The sequence below is a fragment of the Erinaceus europaeus genome, chromosome X, assembly GCF_950295315.1.
Source record: "Erinaceus europaeus chromosome X, mEriEur2.1, whole genome shotgun sequence".
NCBI lineage: Eukaryota > Metazoa > Chordata > Mammalia > Eulipotyphla > Erinaceidae > Erinaceus > Erinaceus europaeus.
Window position 1 is genome coordinate 61574077 of NC_080185.1, and position 17382 is coordinate 61591458.

General features: G+C 41.5%; 1 protein-coding gene across 1 annotated transcript; it reads left to right on the forward strand.

Moving 5' to 3' along the window:
• Positions 1-1125: 1125 nt before the first annotated feature.
• Positions 1126-2479, forward strand: LOC103126290 (protein BEX1-like). Its single transcript, XM_007537183.3, has 3 exons — positions 1126-1243; positions 1642-1727; positions 2058-2479. The coding sequence occupies exon 3, from the start codon at positions 2060-2062 to the stop codon at positions 2435-2437; it is 378 nt and encodes a 125-aa protein (XP_007537245.1). The 5' UTR covers positions 1126-1243; positions 1642-1727; positions 2058-2059; the 3' UTR covers positions 2438-2479.
• The last annotated feature ends 14903 nt before the right edge of the window (positions 2480-17382 follow it).

Sequence of the window (17382 nt, forward strand, 5' to 3'; positions counted from 1 at the left end):
TGTACCGAAATTATAAATAATTTAGAAGAGAACTGATATAGTAACAAAATTGGATTTTCGGACTGAGTACGACAGATCAACTTTGCATTTATTTTTAGTTTCTCTCAGAAGTCTTTTATAGTTTTTCGGTTTATAGGTCTTCAACATGTTCCATTAAATTCATCTATAAGTATGTCACAGTTTTGGGAAGTTATCATGAATACGCATATACACATATACACAATTGCAATTTCCAGTCATTCAGTATTAGCATTTAAGATTAACAAATTTTTGTTAACTGTGACCTTGTTAGTTCTATAGTGTGTATTGATCTCTGTGACCTGCAAAAAAAAATGCTTCTTGCTTTTTGAGTCAAACATTTGTGAAGTTATGCTTTTTGAGTCAAACATTTGTGAAGTTATTGCTGTTGTTGCAGTTTTGAAAAATCCAACAATGCTGTCATGTGCTAAGACACTCTTTGGCTCGCATCATGGAAGGGGTTCATGTATCTAGGGGCCCCTCACAAGAGGTGCAATCAGCTGCTCTGTCCTTTTCGAAGTCCTAAAAAAGCAGCTGCATGCAGAGTCTATATTTATATAATGACTTAGCAGACGAGAGACAGGTGGTTGGGTATTTTTTTTCCCAACTTTAATCCTGTTTTTAAAATAAAGAAGTAACTTCATTTCTTTCTTTCTTACTTAAAAAAAGGTAATTGGTAATCTCATTTAATATTAAAAAATGTTAAGGATTTCACACTGTCTTTTTCCCCTCCGTGACACATGTCATGTATGCATTTTAAGTGGAAGGAGAACAGAGCACCGGTAACAGAACTGACAGAAGGAGCATCCTGGAGGCAGTGGAAAGCAAGAGGCAAAGTCCCCAGAGTGGTGGGAAAATCCAAGGCCCCCTGAGAAGACAGCAGGCAGGCATGCAAGCAGAGAAAGGCCCAGGAATGCACAGGGAAAGGGAACAGGCAGAGGCCAGGCAAGGGGTGCACAGAGAGGCATGGCTTGCACCAGGGCCTGGGGCCCCAAGTCCCTCCCAGAGGCAGGAAACAGCGCACAGCGGAGGGCGGGTCCCGGACCGCCCGCGGTGACGCCGTCACGTGACCAGACTGCGCTGTCTCGCGCCCTCTCGCGTCCCTCTGTGGCGTCAGAAGCGCTGGACACTCGCGAGGTGGTCGGTTCCAGCCCCCGACGGCCCCGAGGGCGAGCGAGCCGGGGCGCCCCATAAGCGGGCGGCGGCGGTGGAGGAGGGACTGCAGGTAAAGGGCTCCCGGGAGGGGTGCGGTGGGGCTGGGAGCGGAGGGGCGAGCTGGCGCGGCCCGGGAAACCCCTCGGTAGTGTCGCGCCTCGCCGCCTGGAGAGCGAGCCCCTCAGCCTGCACGCCACCAGCCGCGGCCCCGCGTTGGGCGGCCTCTGGGCTGTTCCCGCGTGCCGGCCGGCCGGACGCTGCCTGACAAGCCCCGCGGGAAACCTGCCGGTGCGGCCCGCAAGCGCGCCCGGTCCCGCGACACGCCCCCTGGCCGGCGGGCTGCGGCGCGGCGGGGCGGCCGGGTGCTGGGAGACTGGCGGGGGTCCGCGGGAATCGGGGCTCGGGGGTCCGCGGGGCTGTAGGTCGGGTGCCTGCAGCGGCGTCCGCCTCCCTCGCCGGCTTCTGCAGGTCTGCGGGTCCGAGACTCTGGGCGGCGGCGGCGGCGGGGCCAGCGCGCACTTGAGGGAGAACCCGGAGGACGACCATCAGCCCAGGTCGGTGCGGGCGGCGGGGGGGGCTCAGCCCTGCGTCTCCATCACCCCCCTCCCCAACCCTGTCCTCCATCTTGGCGCCTGCTGAGGCCGCGGGAGGCGGCTGCAGGGAAAATGGTGGGTTTGGGGCGGGGGAGGGGAGCAGAGGGGAGGGGGCTGCGGAGAGCTGGGTCGGGCCCTCTAGAGGGCAGCAGCGCTGGGAAAGATGCCTGTGCAAGGCCTTGCCCCTCAGGGCCCAGGGAGCCTGGCAAATGCGTAGTAGGCCTCTGTCCTCGGTGCTGATCGGCCCACCCAGCAGGCTGACCCTTCTCTGCTTTTTTTATCTCCCGGCAGCAATGGTGTCCAAAGAGAAGCAAGCCCTGAAAAACCTCAAAGTGGAAGAAAATGACCAAGAAGAAAAGGAAAAAAAAGTTCAAAACGCTAAAAAAGTGGAGCCCTTGACCCTTCCGTTAGAAACTGAAGAATATTGTGTGCCTAGAGGCAGCCGTAGGCGATTTCATGTTAGGCAGCCCATCTTGAAGTACAGATGGGACATGATTCAGAGGGCTGGGGAACCAAAGGAAAGGGTGAGAGAAGAGAATGTGGAAAGAATCGGGGAGATGAGACATCTGATGGAAAAGCTGAGGGAAAAGCAGTCTAGTCATAGTTTAAGGGCCGTTAGTACTGACCCACCTCACCATGACCATCACGATGAGTTTTGCCTAATGCCTTGAATCCTGTTGCTTTTGGGGAACACATCTGCTTCCTAGATTGTTTGTTAAAAACATTTTGATGTTACTTCTTGTTTTTCCTGGATCTCTTAATACAAGCTTCTAATGGAATGAATGCTGTGTTTCTGACCCAATCTTGAGTTTTATCTCAGTAAGAAACTTTGAAAGTTTTACCTATTCCAGATACTAATTATATACTGTGAAGTTAATAAAGCAATTTAAAAAATATATATTTTTAATTTCAAGTTTTACACATTTTATATATGAACATTGTCTATGGAAATACAAAGTAAAAGTTTTTTGATGAAATTATGAGTGATTTATGTTTTCTCAAACCTGAACACTTTGATTTATAGAAAATCTTTAGCTGTCTGATAAAAGAATGTGATAATTAAAATACCTGTGACAGAATCTCAATTTCTGAGTTTCTTGATTAGAAGTAAAACCTAATGTTGAGATATGCATCTCTTTTAAAACCAACACAAAATATTCATCTTCCAGAGCTGCTGTTTATATTTGATAAGGCATTACTTTAGTGAACTTTACCCAAGCATTTGTTGTCACTGACATGTATATAGTCCAACCCTTTAGGTACTTTTAGATAACTGGGCTGAGAGGTTACTACCTCCATTTTTCTGCTGCTGTGTCCTACTCACATTTCCTTTGGGCAATATTTACACATCCTCAAGTTAAGAAAGTTCCACTGGGAGTCGGGCAGTAGTGCAGGGGGTTAAACACACGTGGCACAAAGCCCAAGGACTGGTGTAAGGATCCTGGTTCGAGCCCCCCTCCCCCTGCAGGGGAGTTGCTTCACAGGCGGTAAAGCAGGTCTGCAGGTGTCTATCTTTCTCTCCCCTTCTCTGTCTTCCCTTCCTCTCTCCATTTCTCTCTGTCCTATCCAACAATAATAATTACAAGGGCAACAAAAGGGAATAAGTAAATGAAAATAAAAAAGATGTTAAAAAATTCTTTAAAAAAAAATTCCACTGATTACTCTGGTACTCCCAAATGAGTTGAAGTCTTGTTTATAAGTGAACAAATGTTCTCCCTGTTAATTTGAATTATGTGTAGTTATCTTCAAAAGAAAAAAAAAAGTCTCCCTAGTTCATTGAACTACAAGGTATGTAAAGAAACTGCTCCTTTTTAATCTCAGTTTCTCCATGCTGGTGTTCACCCTGCAGCTTACAAGTGTGAAAAACTCAGCCATGTACTGACTATTAGGAGATTGTTTCAGTGAGCTCAGTGCATGTAAAAAATTAGAAGTTGGGGGTTGGGAGAGTGCAGCATGTTAAGCACACATGGCATGAAACACAAGAACACGTGTAAGGATTCTGGTTCGAGCCCCTGGCTCCCCATCTGCAGGGGGGTCACTTCACATTCGATGAAGCAAGTCTGCAAGTGTCTTATCTTTCCTCCCCTCTGTCTTCTCTATCTCTCTAGATTTCTCTCTGTCCTTTGCAATAACAACAACAGTAACAAAAAAGGAAAAAATGGCCTTCAGGAGCAGTGGATTCATAGTACAGGCACCTAGCCCCAGCAATAACCCTGGAGGCAGAAGAAAAAAATGAGGTAAAGGGAGTAAGGGAATAAGATGGGACTCCTTTTAGAAGAATAGTACTATCAAAGGTTCTCAATACATTTGCCTATCAATCGTTTCTATATGTTCATTGTGAACTTCATTTTCTCCCTCAGAGTGGCTATTCCACACAAAAAGGGATAGGCAGATTTTTCCCATGAATGCCTTAATCTATAAAAACAAGCAGTGAGATGAGGGAGTAAACTTGGATTTTAAAGAAAAAGGATACTTATAGCTTAAAATGTCATATGAATTGGGCTATTATACTTCTAAAAAGCTGTGAGCACTAGTATTTTTTAATACTGCAAGATGAAAGATCAAAACATTATTTTACTCATATTTCTAAATACAAGTAATGTATTAGTCTTAAGATACTGTCAAAACAAATCTCTGAACTTAGTACTGAAAAAGACAGGAATTTTTTTATCAATAAAACAGGAAATGCCAAGTGCTGACAAGGACATGGAGCCCAAGGGACTGTTATTCTGTTGGTTGGAATGCAAACTGGTGCAGTCCCTATGAAAAAAGGTATGGAGAGCTCTTAAATAAAAATGGAAATTCCCTTTGATCCAGCAATACCACTTTTAGGCATATATCCAGATAACATTCAAAAACTAATTCAAAGAGATATACGCACCCCTATGTTCATTGTTGTATTGTTTACCGTAGCTAAAAAGTGGAAGCAACCTAAGTGCCAATCAAGAGATAACTAGATAAAAAAGTCATGGAATATATACTCAATGGAGTACTAATCTACAATAAAAAATGGGGCACAATGGATGGAACTGGAGCTGACAATGCTTAGTGAGGTAAGTAAAGAGGTGAAAGACACCTACCAGATATTTTGCTTATGTATGGAATCTAGAAAATTCAAGCACATGAACATGCAAAAATAAACAGAAGTAAGCAAACTGTCTCCAAAACTCTGTAAAAACTATGGTGATTACTTTTGGAAGGGTGAGGTTACAACTTTGGTGTGGTAGGTGTAGTGTGGAACAATATTTTGTGAACTTTTAAACCACTGTTCTAATTTGGCATCACAATAAACTCAAACAAAATGAAAATATTAATATATTAGTAATTAAACAGTTTATATATATATATTTCTAACAGTGATTTCACTGCAGTTTAATGGAGTAATAGTCACTCTTCAAACACTGGCTTGAAATCATTGGCTTTGTTTCAAAATGATGATGATGATGATGTCATCCTTAGAAGAATGGTATCTCACACCATACACAAAAGATGGGTAAAAAAAAATGGGTCAGATGGTATCATGGACCTGGGTATATATGAAGTGCAACATTTTTGGAAGAAAGCATAAGTGAAACTAAGTGATCTTGAATTGGTAAAAAATGAAAATTAGAATTCAGAGGCACAAACTTATGAAATAAATCAAGATAGTGGGCTACATCCAAATGTAACCTTTGATTGTCATAGATGGAGACAAATAATTAGAAATCCCAAGACTCCTTTCTAGAACAATAAATAAGGTACACTCTAAGAGAATACAAGTGTCTAACCTGAGAGCCATGCAGCTAAAGAACTATAGGTCTACATTCAGTAGATCTTTGCTGAATCTGACTTGATTGAGTAGTGATTTAGGAATGGACAAAAGGACAGTTCAGTAGAGGGAGCCAGTTGTCATCATGTACAAAGGAATGGACAAAAAGCTCATCTTTCACTTAAATTTATTCACCCCAATTCGCCATTTTTGCCCCCCACACCCCACCCCCCTTTGGTTTTTGCCCTTCTAGTGAGATAACCAGTGGGCTGCCACCTGTTTTTCAAGTGTATGTGGAACATTATCAAGGACTGACCATATATTAGGACACAAAGACAGCCTTCATAAGTATGTAAATATTGAAATAATAAAAGAAAATTTCCAACCATGAGTGTGTGAGGTTAGAAAACAATCACAAAAAGAAAACAGAAGTACCCCTGAAATGTGGAGACCAAACAAAATGCTTCTGAAAAATACCCGAGTCACCAAAGAAATCAAAAGAGAACTTAAAATGATTTATAGAATGACAATGAAAAGATTAGCTACCAGATTCTGTGTAATGTCATGAAAGTATGTCTCAGAGTGCAGTTCCTAGCAATACAAGCCCATATTAACAAAGCAAAAAATCTCAAGTAAGTTATCTAATGTCACAACTGAAGCAACTAGAAAAAGAGCAACAAAGACACGTGAAAATCAGCAGAAGGAGGGAAATAGTTGAAATGACAGCAGAAAATATTTCAGTAAAAACCAGTAACGTGGGGGAAAAGTGGAAGTTATCCCCTTAACTTCAGGAACTAGATGAGGTTATTTATGAACACCACTATTATTTAACATAGTCCTGGAGGCCCACATCAGACAAGAAACATAAAGGAAGAAATCAAACTATCACTATTTGCTGACAGTATGATAATATACCAGGAGAACCCCAGAGACTCCACAAAAAACTGTTGAAAATAATAAACTCAGTAAAATAGAATGATACAAAATCAATACATAAACCTGTGGTATTTCTCTTTTTATTAGTTACTTAATGTTGATTTTTTTAAATTATGAAATTACAGGGACATAATTCCACATTGTTCCTGCCATGAGAGTTCTGTGTCCCTGTTTCCCCCATTGGAAATTGTAGTAGTTTTTTTCAAGGTCACAAAAATGAGTTTACTACTATTTATGTAGTCAGGTTGGCCTCATGGTAGCATCTGCAAATTCGTGGCTGAAAAAACAGTAAGATATAAAACAGAATAAACTGCAGATAAGATTTGAGGTCTCCATTTTGGAAAACGATAGTAGGTCTATTTAGGTATATTATAAGGGGCCCATGACTTTACTAATTTGCATTACTCTGGTGATAAGTGAATTAGAGAGTTTCTGCATATGTCTGTGGGTCATGTGTATCTATTCTTTAGAGAAGTGTCTATTCATATTCTGCCCAATTTTTATTGGGTTGTTCTTTTTCTTTTTGTAGAGCTGTATGAGTTCTTTATAGATGTTTGATATCACCCACCTGTTTGAAGTATGGTGTGCAAATATGTTCTCACAGTTGCTATGTTTCTTGTTTAACCTGATGGAATTATCTTTTGATGTGTAGAAGATTTGTAATTTATTTATTTTTATTATTTATAAAAAGGCAACATTGAAAAACCATAGGATAATAGGGGTACAACTCCACACAATTCACACCACCAGATCTCCGTATCCTATCCCCTGCCCTGATAGCTTTCCTATTCTTTAACCCTCTGGGAGTATGGACCCAAGGTCATTGTGGGATGCAGAAGGTGGAAGGTCTAGATTCTGTAATTGCTTCCCCACTGCACATGGGCATTGACAGGTTTATCCATACTCGCTGCCTGCCTCTCCTTTCCCCAGTAGGGTGGGGCTCTGGGGAAGTGGAGCTCCAGGATACACTGGTGGGGTTGTTTGTCCAGGGAAGTCTGTTTGGCATCATGCTAGCATCTGGAACCTGGTGACTGAAAAGAGAGTTAACATACAAAGCCAAAAAAATTGTTGACCAATCATGAACCTAAAGGCCGGAATGGTGCAGATGAAGAGTTGGAGGGTCCCCCATTTTATAGATAGCTAGTAGGCATATTTTAGTTATATTCCAAAGAGCCTGTGGCTATACTAGTTTTTTTACCCTGAGCCTGAAATCTGATATGCGGATGGATCTTAGTTATTGTCTGGGGAGATGATGTCTCCTGGAAAAGGAGAAGATTTATAATTTAATACAGTTTTTATTTGTTCACTCTCGGTTTTGTTTCCCTTACCCATGGGGTGAAGTCTTCAAATACATATTTAGTATTAATATTTTGAAGTGTTTCACCAATTGTTCTTCTATGTATTTTATACTTGCAGGTCTATATCTAGATCTTTGATCCATTTTGAGCTGATTTCGTTGTATGGTGTTAATAGGTGATCTAACTTCACTTTTCTATATGTGACTGTCCAGGTCTCCCAGCACCATTTGTTAAAGAATCTTCTTTTCCACAGTAGACAGTTTTAGCCCCTTTGTCATATACAAGGTGGTTATACATGTGTTGTTTTAGTTCTGGGCTCTATCCTATTCTGTTTGTCCATATGTCCATATGTTCCAGTACAACACTTTTTTAAATACTCTTGCCTTATAGCATAACCTGAAGGTGGGCATTGTGTTGTCTCCATTTTTCTTCTTTTTCCTCAGGAATGATTTTGCTATTTGTGATTTTTTTATAGTTTCACATAATTTTTGAATAACTTGTTCAATTTCATTGAAATGTATCTTTGGGATTTTAATAGGGGTTGCATTGAATCTATAAATTGCTTTTGGCAGAATTGCCAATTTAATGATATTCATTCTTCCAATCCATGATCAGGGTATGTTCTTCCATTGACTTTTGTTGTCTTCCAATTCTTTTAACAATATATTATAGTTTTCCTTTTAAAAGGTTTTCACCTCCTTTGTTAGATTTATTCCTATGACTTTTATCATTTTGGGTGGATTGAAAATGGAGTTTCTTCCTTCAGTTCCCTTTTTTTCCTGTCCCATCTTTCTTGTGGATAAATACCACAGATCTATGGGTATTGATTTACTAACCTGCTACTTTACTGAATTTACTGATTATTTCCAGTAGTTTCTTTTGGTAAGAACTTCTGGGGTCCTCTAGGTATAACAACATATCTTCTGAAAACAATGATAACATCATCCTTTCCTATTTGGATTCCCTTAATCTCTTTCTTGCTTGATTCTGACAGTGAGGAATTCTAGAGTTATGTTGAATAGTAGTGGTGAGATGGATGTCCTTGCCTAGTTCCTGATTTTAGGGAGAAATATTTCAATTTTCCCCATTGAATATAATGTTAACTGTGGGTTTGTCATATGTAGCCTTGATTATGTGTAGGAATTTTCCTTCACTTCCCAATTTCTTGAAGGCCTTTATCATGAATGTGTGTTGGACCTTGTCAAATGTTTTTTTCTGCATCAATTGATAAAATCATATGATTTTTTAATCTTTATTTTTTGATATGTTGGATTACATTGACTTGCAGATGTTGAGCCATCACTGTTTCCCAGGGATGAATCCCACTTGGTCTTGGTGGATTCCTCTTAATATGTTGTTGAATTCAGTTAGCCAGGATTTTGTAGAGTACCTTTGCATGAGGGATATCGGTCTATAGTTTTCTTTTTTGTGGAGTCAGTTCTACTAATGTCTGCCTCACAGACTGTGTTTGGGAATGTTCATTCCTGCCGGGATAGTCTGAGGGTGCGTCTTCCCCAGCAAGTGCTCTCTGGGTTGGAGAGAACTCAACTGGAACCAATCTAGGCTGCTGCGTGGGAGAGGGATCAGGAACTCGTGTTGAGCTAATGTCGCAGGAGATACACTCTGGAACTCTTGGAGCCAGAAAGCAATTCCAAGTGTTTTTACTCAGAAAAGCAGCTTGTATATATACTAGCCAAGTAGGGTGGAAACAGGGTATGACGTAGAGAGGGTGGAGCAAAAAGACAGTGGTGGAGATCAGGGTGACTATGATAGGGGGCAGAGCAAAAAGACATCGTGAACCAGTGGGGATTAAACCAATGCCCTGGAGGGAGGGTGGTGCTTAGTTAACAGTGGTTTATGTAAATAGACCACAGCTTTAAGGGGGATCAAACCAATGCCCTGCAAGCATGCCGGTGCTTAGTTAAGTAGGATTAGAGACAGAAGCTTTAAGCCGGGGGAGCTGGCATACTACCCAACACATTCTTCTTGTATTTCCTGGAATAGTATGAAGAGGATGTGTGTTAGTTCTTCCTTGAATGTTTTATATAATTCATTAATATAGCCATCTCAACCTGGGCTTTTGATTACTGTTTCTATTTCTTTACTAGTGATTGGCCTTTTAAGTTTATCTACTTCCTCTTCTGTCAAGGTTGGCAGCTGGTGTGACTCTAAGAACGTGTCCATTTCTGTCCTATCCACAGCACACCTACAGCCAACATCATATTCAATGGGTAGAGGCTGAAATCATTCCCACTCAGATGAGGTATCAGATAATGCTTTCCACTATCACAATTACTCTTCAACATAGTGTTGGAAGTTCTCATTATAGCAATCAGGCAAGAGAACCTTTATCTTCAAAGGAAAACAGAATGGAAAGGAAAAACTCATACTATTTGCAGATGATATGACAGTATACATAGAAAAACTTAAAGATTCCAGCAGAAAGCATCTGGAAATAATTGGGCAATATAGTTAAGGTATCAGACTACAAAATTAACATAAAAAATTGGTGGCATTCCTTTATGCAAACACTGTCAAAAGAGGAAGAAATTCAGAAATCAGTCCCATTCAGTATAGCAGCAAAAATAATAAAATATCTAGAAATAAACCTGAACAAAGAAGTGAAAGACTTGTATACTGAAAACTATTAGTTGCTATTCAAGGAAACAGAAACTGATACAAAAATGGAAAGATATCCCATGCTCATGGATTAGAAAAAACTAATATAATCAAAATAAATATTTTTATTTATTTAAGAAAGGAGGCATTAACACAAAGGTAGGATAGGAGGGGTACAGCTCCACACAATTCCCACCACCCGATCTCCATATAGCATCCCCTCCCCTGATACCTTTCCCATTCTCTATCCCTCTGGGAGCATGAACCCAGGGTCATTGTGGGTTGCAGAAGGTAGAAGGTCTGGCTTCTGTAATTGCTTCCCTGCTGAACATGGGCGTTGACTGGTCGATCCCTACTCCCAGTCTGCCTCTCTCTTTCCCTAGTAGTGTGGGTCTCTGGTGAAGTGGGACTCGAGGACACATTGGTGGGGTCATCTGTCCAGGGAAGTCTGGTCAGCATCCGGAACCTGGTGGCTGAAAAGACAGTTAACATACAAAGCCAAACAAATTGTTGAACAGTCATGGACCTAAAGGCTGGAATGGTGCAGATGAAGTGTTGGGGGGGTACTCACTACTCACTGCATACTCTTGTGTATTTCTGCTTTCAGGTATATATTTTTCCCTGGTTTATGGACACGTGTGAACATATGCTCTATCTGAGGGGACCTGGTCTATAACTAGGTTTGGGAACTTTATTGGGGAGTGGACCACCTGGAATGGAATTAGAGAATACTTTGAAAGGAAAGGGCTCACCCTAGTGATGAAGCTGAAGGGCTGTCATTCCACACTTGAAGTCACTGGACACAGTCTGAAGTGAAGCATGCTGGGGTGGCACTCATTTCATTGATTAGGTTGAGATCAGTGGATGCAATATTATTTGATATAATTTGAGAGAAGCATGCAGGAAAGTGGGCCCCACACTAAGGTTCCAGGACTGGGGGAAATATAGGTGCTATAGTGGAAATGTGAGATTCCTGCTGTCTTAGGGTTCAAGAAGACAATGGATAGTTAATGTTATCATCACATTATTTGGTAATTGGGTTAACTTTGAAAAGTCCCTTTGTTAGGGTTTGCTGTATAATTCCCAGTATCTTGTATATAGCTGTGCCACCAGTTGCTTCTGTTCTACCTGGTCTAGACTTTTGAGAGAGTCAGCATATCAAAGACTCAGCCTATGTATTAAAAAGGCTCAGTCTGTTTTAAAAACTTCGAGACATACGATCAATTTTTCCTCTATCATATTAATTAAATAGTGGTTTATATGACTACACTCTAATAGGAGTGTACATAAACACCATTCCCATCACCAAAAGACTGTGTCCCATGCCACCCACCCGCCCCCGCTGCCACCCTGGGAAGCCGAATGTCCACCCTCCCCTCACAACAGGGTTTTTACTTTGGTGCCCTACTCTCGATTTAATCAGATCCTGCTTTTATTTCCCTTTCTGTTCTTCTTTCTCAACTTCTGTTGATGAGTGGGATCATCCCATACTCATCTTTATCTTTCTGACTTAGCTCACTTGATATAATTCCTTCTAGCTCCATTCAAGATGGGTCAGATAAGGTGGGTTCATTGTTCTTAATAGATGCATAGTATTCCATTGTGTATATATACCACAGCTTTCTCAGCCACTCATCATTGTTGGGCACCTGGGTTGCTTCCAGGTTTTAGCTGTTATGCCCACTTTCTTTTTTTTTCCCCTTTTGTTGCCCTTGCTGTTTTATCAGTGTTGTGGTTATTATTGCTGTATTGATGCCATTGTTGTTGGATAGGACAGAGAAAAATGGAGAGAGTGCGCTGCCCCGTCACAACCACCAGAGAGATTGACAAAGTCATCTCCTCTGGACCTGCATTCAGACTTCAAAGAAGCTGGGCAGAAGGATGGGAATGGGTTGACGCATTCTCCCCCCGTTATTGCTACAAACAATTATACTGTCACAATTGATTAATAATGCTTTGGCAGTGCCTGGTGGGAATGGAGAGTCAGAAGCACCCCCTCTCCCTTATACAGGAGCATATTTGAAAGTTACATTATTGAAAGTGGAGAAGGTGGGTCAGCATAGACGGACAAAACAAGTCATGTTATGACTTGCCCCTCATAGAAACAATACAGAGATTGAGGCCTCCCAGGTACAAGTTGACATATTGAAACAAAGAAAGATTAATAGTTAAACTGTACCAGACCTAGATGAGCAGTGGTCCACGACTAGGCAAAGATCTGTATGCCCCCATAGAAGATTAATGGTAGAGATAGCCCTCAGCAAAAGTCTAAAACAATTCTGGGTATGACCTCCCCTGGGAACAGAACGATACAAAATATTGTACCCATTCTTTACAGTTATGGGGGAATAACATGTAGCCTGCCAAAGCCACAAGACTATTGTTACTTCTTTATGAGCTGGTTGCTTAGACAACCTGAATGTAACCTGAAAAAAGTATAAAAGCTAATGCATTTTCACTATTAAAACGAGTCCAGATTCACCCTCCAATAGAGTGTGGTGTCTATCTGTTCTCCCTCACCGACTCCTGACCCACCTGGGAGGTTGCCTTCAAGACCCCTGACCCTCCTGCTGCTCATCCACTGAGTGGTCCGCAGCAAGAGAGGACGTGAAGACAGAGAGGGGGAGAGAAAGATAGAGATCTGCAGACCTGCTTCACTGCTTGAGAAGCGACCCCCCGCAGGTGGGGAACCAGGGGCTTGAACTTGGATCCTTATACCAGTCTTTGCGCTTTGCGCCATGTGCGCTTAACCCACTGGGCTACTGCCCAGCCCTCGGTTTTACCTATTATGAATTGTGCTGCAATGAACATAGGTGTACACATATCTTTTTGATTGGGCATTATGGAATCCTTGGGGTATATCCCCAGGAGAGGAATTACTGGGTCATATGGAAGGTCCATGTCTAGCCTTGTGAGAGTTCTCCAGACTTCTCTCCTGAGAGGCTGGACCAATTTACATTCCCACCAGCAGTGCAGAGGGTTCCTCTGTCCCCACAGCCTCTTCAACATTTGTTGCTGCTGTCCTTTTTGATGTATGCCATTCTCACAGAAAAGACCTAGAATTGTCAAAACCCTCTTGAGGAAAAGAAACAGAAATGGAGGCATCATACTCCCAGATCTCAAACTATATTATAAGGCCATCATCATCAAAACAGCCTGGTACTGGAACAAAAATAGGCACACAGACCAGTGGAACAGAATTGAAAGCCCAGAACTAAACCCCTACACCTTGGACATCTAATCTTTGATAAGGGGGCCCAAAGGATTAAATGGAAGAAGGAGGCACTCTTCAATAAATGGTGCTGGGAAAACTGGGTTGTAACAGGCAGAAGAACGAAATTGAACCACCTTATCTCACCAGAAACAAAAATCAACTCCAAATGGATGAAGGACCTGGATGTTAGACCAGAAACTATCAAATACTTAGAAGAAAACATTGGTGGAATACTTTTACACCTAAACCTCAAGGGCATCTTTGATGAAAGAAACCCATTGCAAGGAAGATTAAAGCAGAAACAAACCAATGGGACTACATCAAATAGAAAAGTTTCTGCACAGCCAAAGAAACTATCACACAAACAAAGAGACCCCTCACAGAATGGGAGATCTTCACATGCCATACATCAGACAAGAGACTAATCACCAAAATATACAAAGAGTTCAGCAAACTTAGCACCAAAAAACCAAATGAGCCCATCTGAAAATGCGCAGAGGATATGAACAAAACATTCACTTCAGAGGAGATCCAAAAGGCTAACAAACATATGAAAAACTGCTCCAGGTCACTGATTGTTAGAGAAATGCAAATAAAGACAACAATGAGATACCACCTCACTCCTGTGAGAATGGCAAAATAAATATTTTACCCTGAACTGTTGGTATGCTTCTAAATTCTGCTTCTAAGATCCCTTCTGTTTCATTGGTTTAATCCCCCCCTGTTTAACACTGCATTCTATTTACATAACCACTGTTCACTAAGCATTACCCTGCCTCCAGGGCATTGATTTAATCCTCACTGTTTTGCATGCTTTTCCCTTCTCCCCACCCCCTATCCTACATACATCCTCTTTGGACCTGACACTTCCGCCTCAGGATATATAAGGACAAGATTGTGATTAGAGATAGTTTAGATTGCGCTGCGTTCCACATGAATAAAGACTGAACTGCGTACCTCTCAGCCATGAGTCCCTGGTCGTCTCTCTCTCCTGCCTGCAAAGCAAGCCCGACACTGAACCATATATAAATGTAATGTGGTACCCAATTGAGGTCCTACTAATTTTGTTTAAAAGAATAGAACAAGGAGTCGGGCGGTAGTGCAGAGGGTTAAGTGCATGTGGCATAAAGTGTAAAGAATGGTGTAAGGATCCTCACCTGCAGGGGAGTCGCTTCACCAGTGGTGTAGCACATCTGCAGGTGTCTATCTTTCTCTTCCCCTTTCTGTCTTCCCCTTCTCTCTCCATTTCTCTCTATTCTATCTAATAATGACAACATCAACAACAACAATAATAACTACCACAACAATAAAAAACAACAAGGGCAATAAAAGGGAAAATAAGTAAATATATAAAAACATTTAAGAATGTTTTTAAAAAATAGAACAAAAATTACAATCTTTTTTCTGGAACCAGAAAACACCTAGAATCTCCAAAACAGTCTTGAGGAAAAGAAACAAATGGAGACATCACACTCCCAGATCTCAAACTATATTATATGGCCACCATCATTATCAAAACTGTCTGGTACTAGAACAAAAATAGGTACACATATCAGTGGAACAGAATTGAGAGCCCAGAAACAAACCACTACATCTATAGGCAACTAATTTTTGATAAGGGGCCCAAACTACTAAATGGGGAAAGGAGGGTCTCTTTAATCAAAAGCGCTGAGGAAATTTGGTTGAAACATGCAGAAGAATGAAAGTGAGCCACTATATCTTATCAGAAACAAAAGTCTACTCCAAGTGGATCAAGTACTTGGATATTAGACCAGAAACTATCAAATACTTAGAGGAAAATATTGGTGCAACACTTTCCCATCTAAATCTCAAGGGCATCTTTGATGATACAGACCCATTTGCAAGGAAGAATAAAACAAAAACAAATCAGAGGGACTGCATCAAATTAAAAAGCTTCTGCACAGGAAAAGAAATCACCCAAAGAAACTCCTCACAGAATGGGAGAAGTTATTCACATGGCATACATCAGACAAAAGGCTAATAACCAAAATAAAGTGGTCACCAATCTTAGCAATTAAAAAGCAAATGACCCAATTCAAAAGTGGGGAGAGGGCATGAACGGAAAATTCACTACAGAAGAAATACAAAATACATATGGAAAATTGCTCCAAGTCACTGATAGTCAGATAAATGCAAATAGAGATAACAATGAGATACCACCTCCCCTCTATGAGAATGTCACACATCAGAAACTAAGGCAACAAAACGTGCTATATATGTTGTGGGAGCAAAGGAATCCACTTGGTCCAGCCACTGTGAAGATCAGTCTGGAGAACCCTCACAAGGTTAGAAATGGACCTTCCGGGAGTCAGGTGATAGCGCAGAGGGTTAAGCACAGGTGGTGCAAAACGCAAGGACCAGCTCAAGGATCCCGGTTCTAGCCCCCAGCTCCCCACCTGCAGGGGAGTAGCTTCACAGACAATGAAGCAGGTTTGCAGATGTCTATCTTTCTCTCCCCCTCTCTGTCTTCCCCTCCTCTCTCCATTTCTCTCTGTCCTCTCCAACAATGACAACAATAACAACAATAGTAAATACAACAATAAAAAAGGACAACAAAAGGGAATTTAAAAAGATAGAGTTATTTGTAAATAGCATTAAATGACATAAATCATGATAAGGTCTTGTATGGTACAGCAACTTGTAACTATGGATTTTCAAAGTAAGCCAAATTCCCAAACAACTTGGTTATAATAACAATTATCTATTGCCTTTTTAAACTCTAAGGCAGCAAGGAACCTTCCTCATTTTCTATAAAACCCATATTTATCCCAATCCTGAAACCTCTGGGACTTTGCTCATTCCCCTTCATGTTTCTCTTGTTCCATACCATTTGAAATGGCATCTGCTGATTTCAGTTAAATCAATGCAACCAGTGCTACCTTACCATGTTGCGCTTTGCACTGTGTCCAGACACACCAGGCCTGGGATGTCAACCCTACAGCTCCATTACTCTGGTGAGACCTGTCTAGCTATAGGACTCCTTAGTTCCATTTCAGGTAGCATGCTTCCCAATAAAGCTACAGAACCTAGATATAGACCTGGGCCCATGATATAGGGCACATGTACACATGTATTCAAAGATAGGGGAAAATATATACCTTAAAGTAAAAGTACACAATAGCTTGCAATGACTCAATAACTGCAGCAAGCAAGTACAAAGGCCTTAAAAAGACACCATAAAATACTTAATCACATATTTTCCAATTAGACCTAGATACCCTGCTCTCCTACTTCCTATTTTACAACCCCCAATACCTTAAGTCTAACCCTGTCAGATAAAGTAAAGACTATAAATGCTGAATAAGGGCAAGAGGCCACCACACTTCAATGATGGCCCCTTTGGTCACTACCAAGGATGGTCTAGGCCCATCATCTGGGGCCCTAGTTAGGGAATCCTCGGATTAACACAAAAATATGATGGGTCTACATCTCTAACAGATCCCTCTCTCTACCATCACTGGTCATCTCCATCAGGAATATCATAAACCCTCTGGTAGGACCTCTACAGGACCTTGCCCTCAATGTAGAACAATAGTAGGGACTCTCCCACTCTTTGAAGGGAGGCTAGGTCAACATACAGGTCCTGAAATGAATGCAGCCTAGAATGTTCCTAGCTATGAACATGGAATGTGAGCTCAGACCAACAGGGATGCAGATGTTACATAGGTTCTTGTAAATATGAATAGAAATGGGCCCTAGGTCACATCGATCGGGTTTACAGTCGAAGGTATTTCTATACTTTCCCCATATTTGGTAGCTACTCTCTGCCCTGAAACAACT

Bases quoted from the DNA above. Each gene is read 5' to 3' on its own strand.
- LOC103126290 (XM_007537183.3), top strand. From the start codon at position 2,060: ATGGTGTCCAAAGAGAAGCAAGCCCTGAAAAACCTCAAAGTGGAAGAA.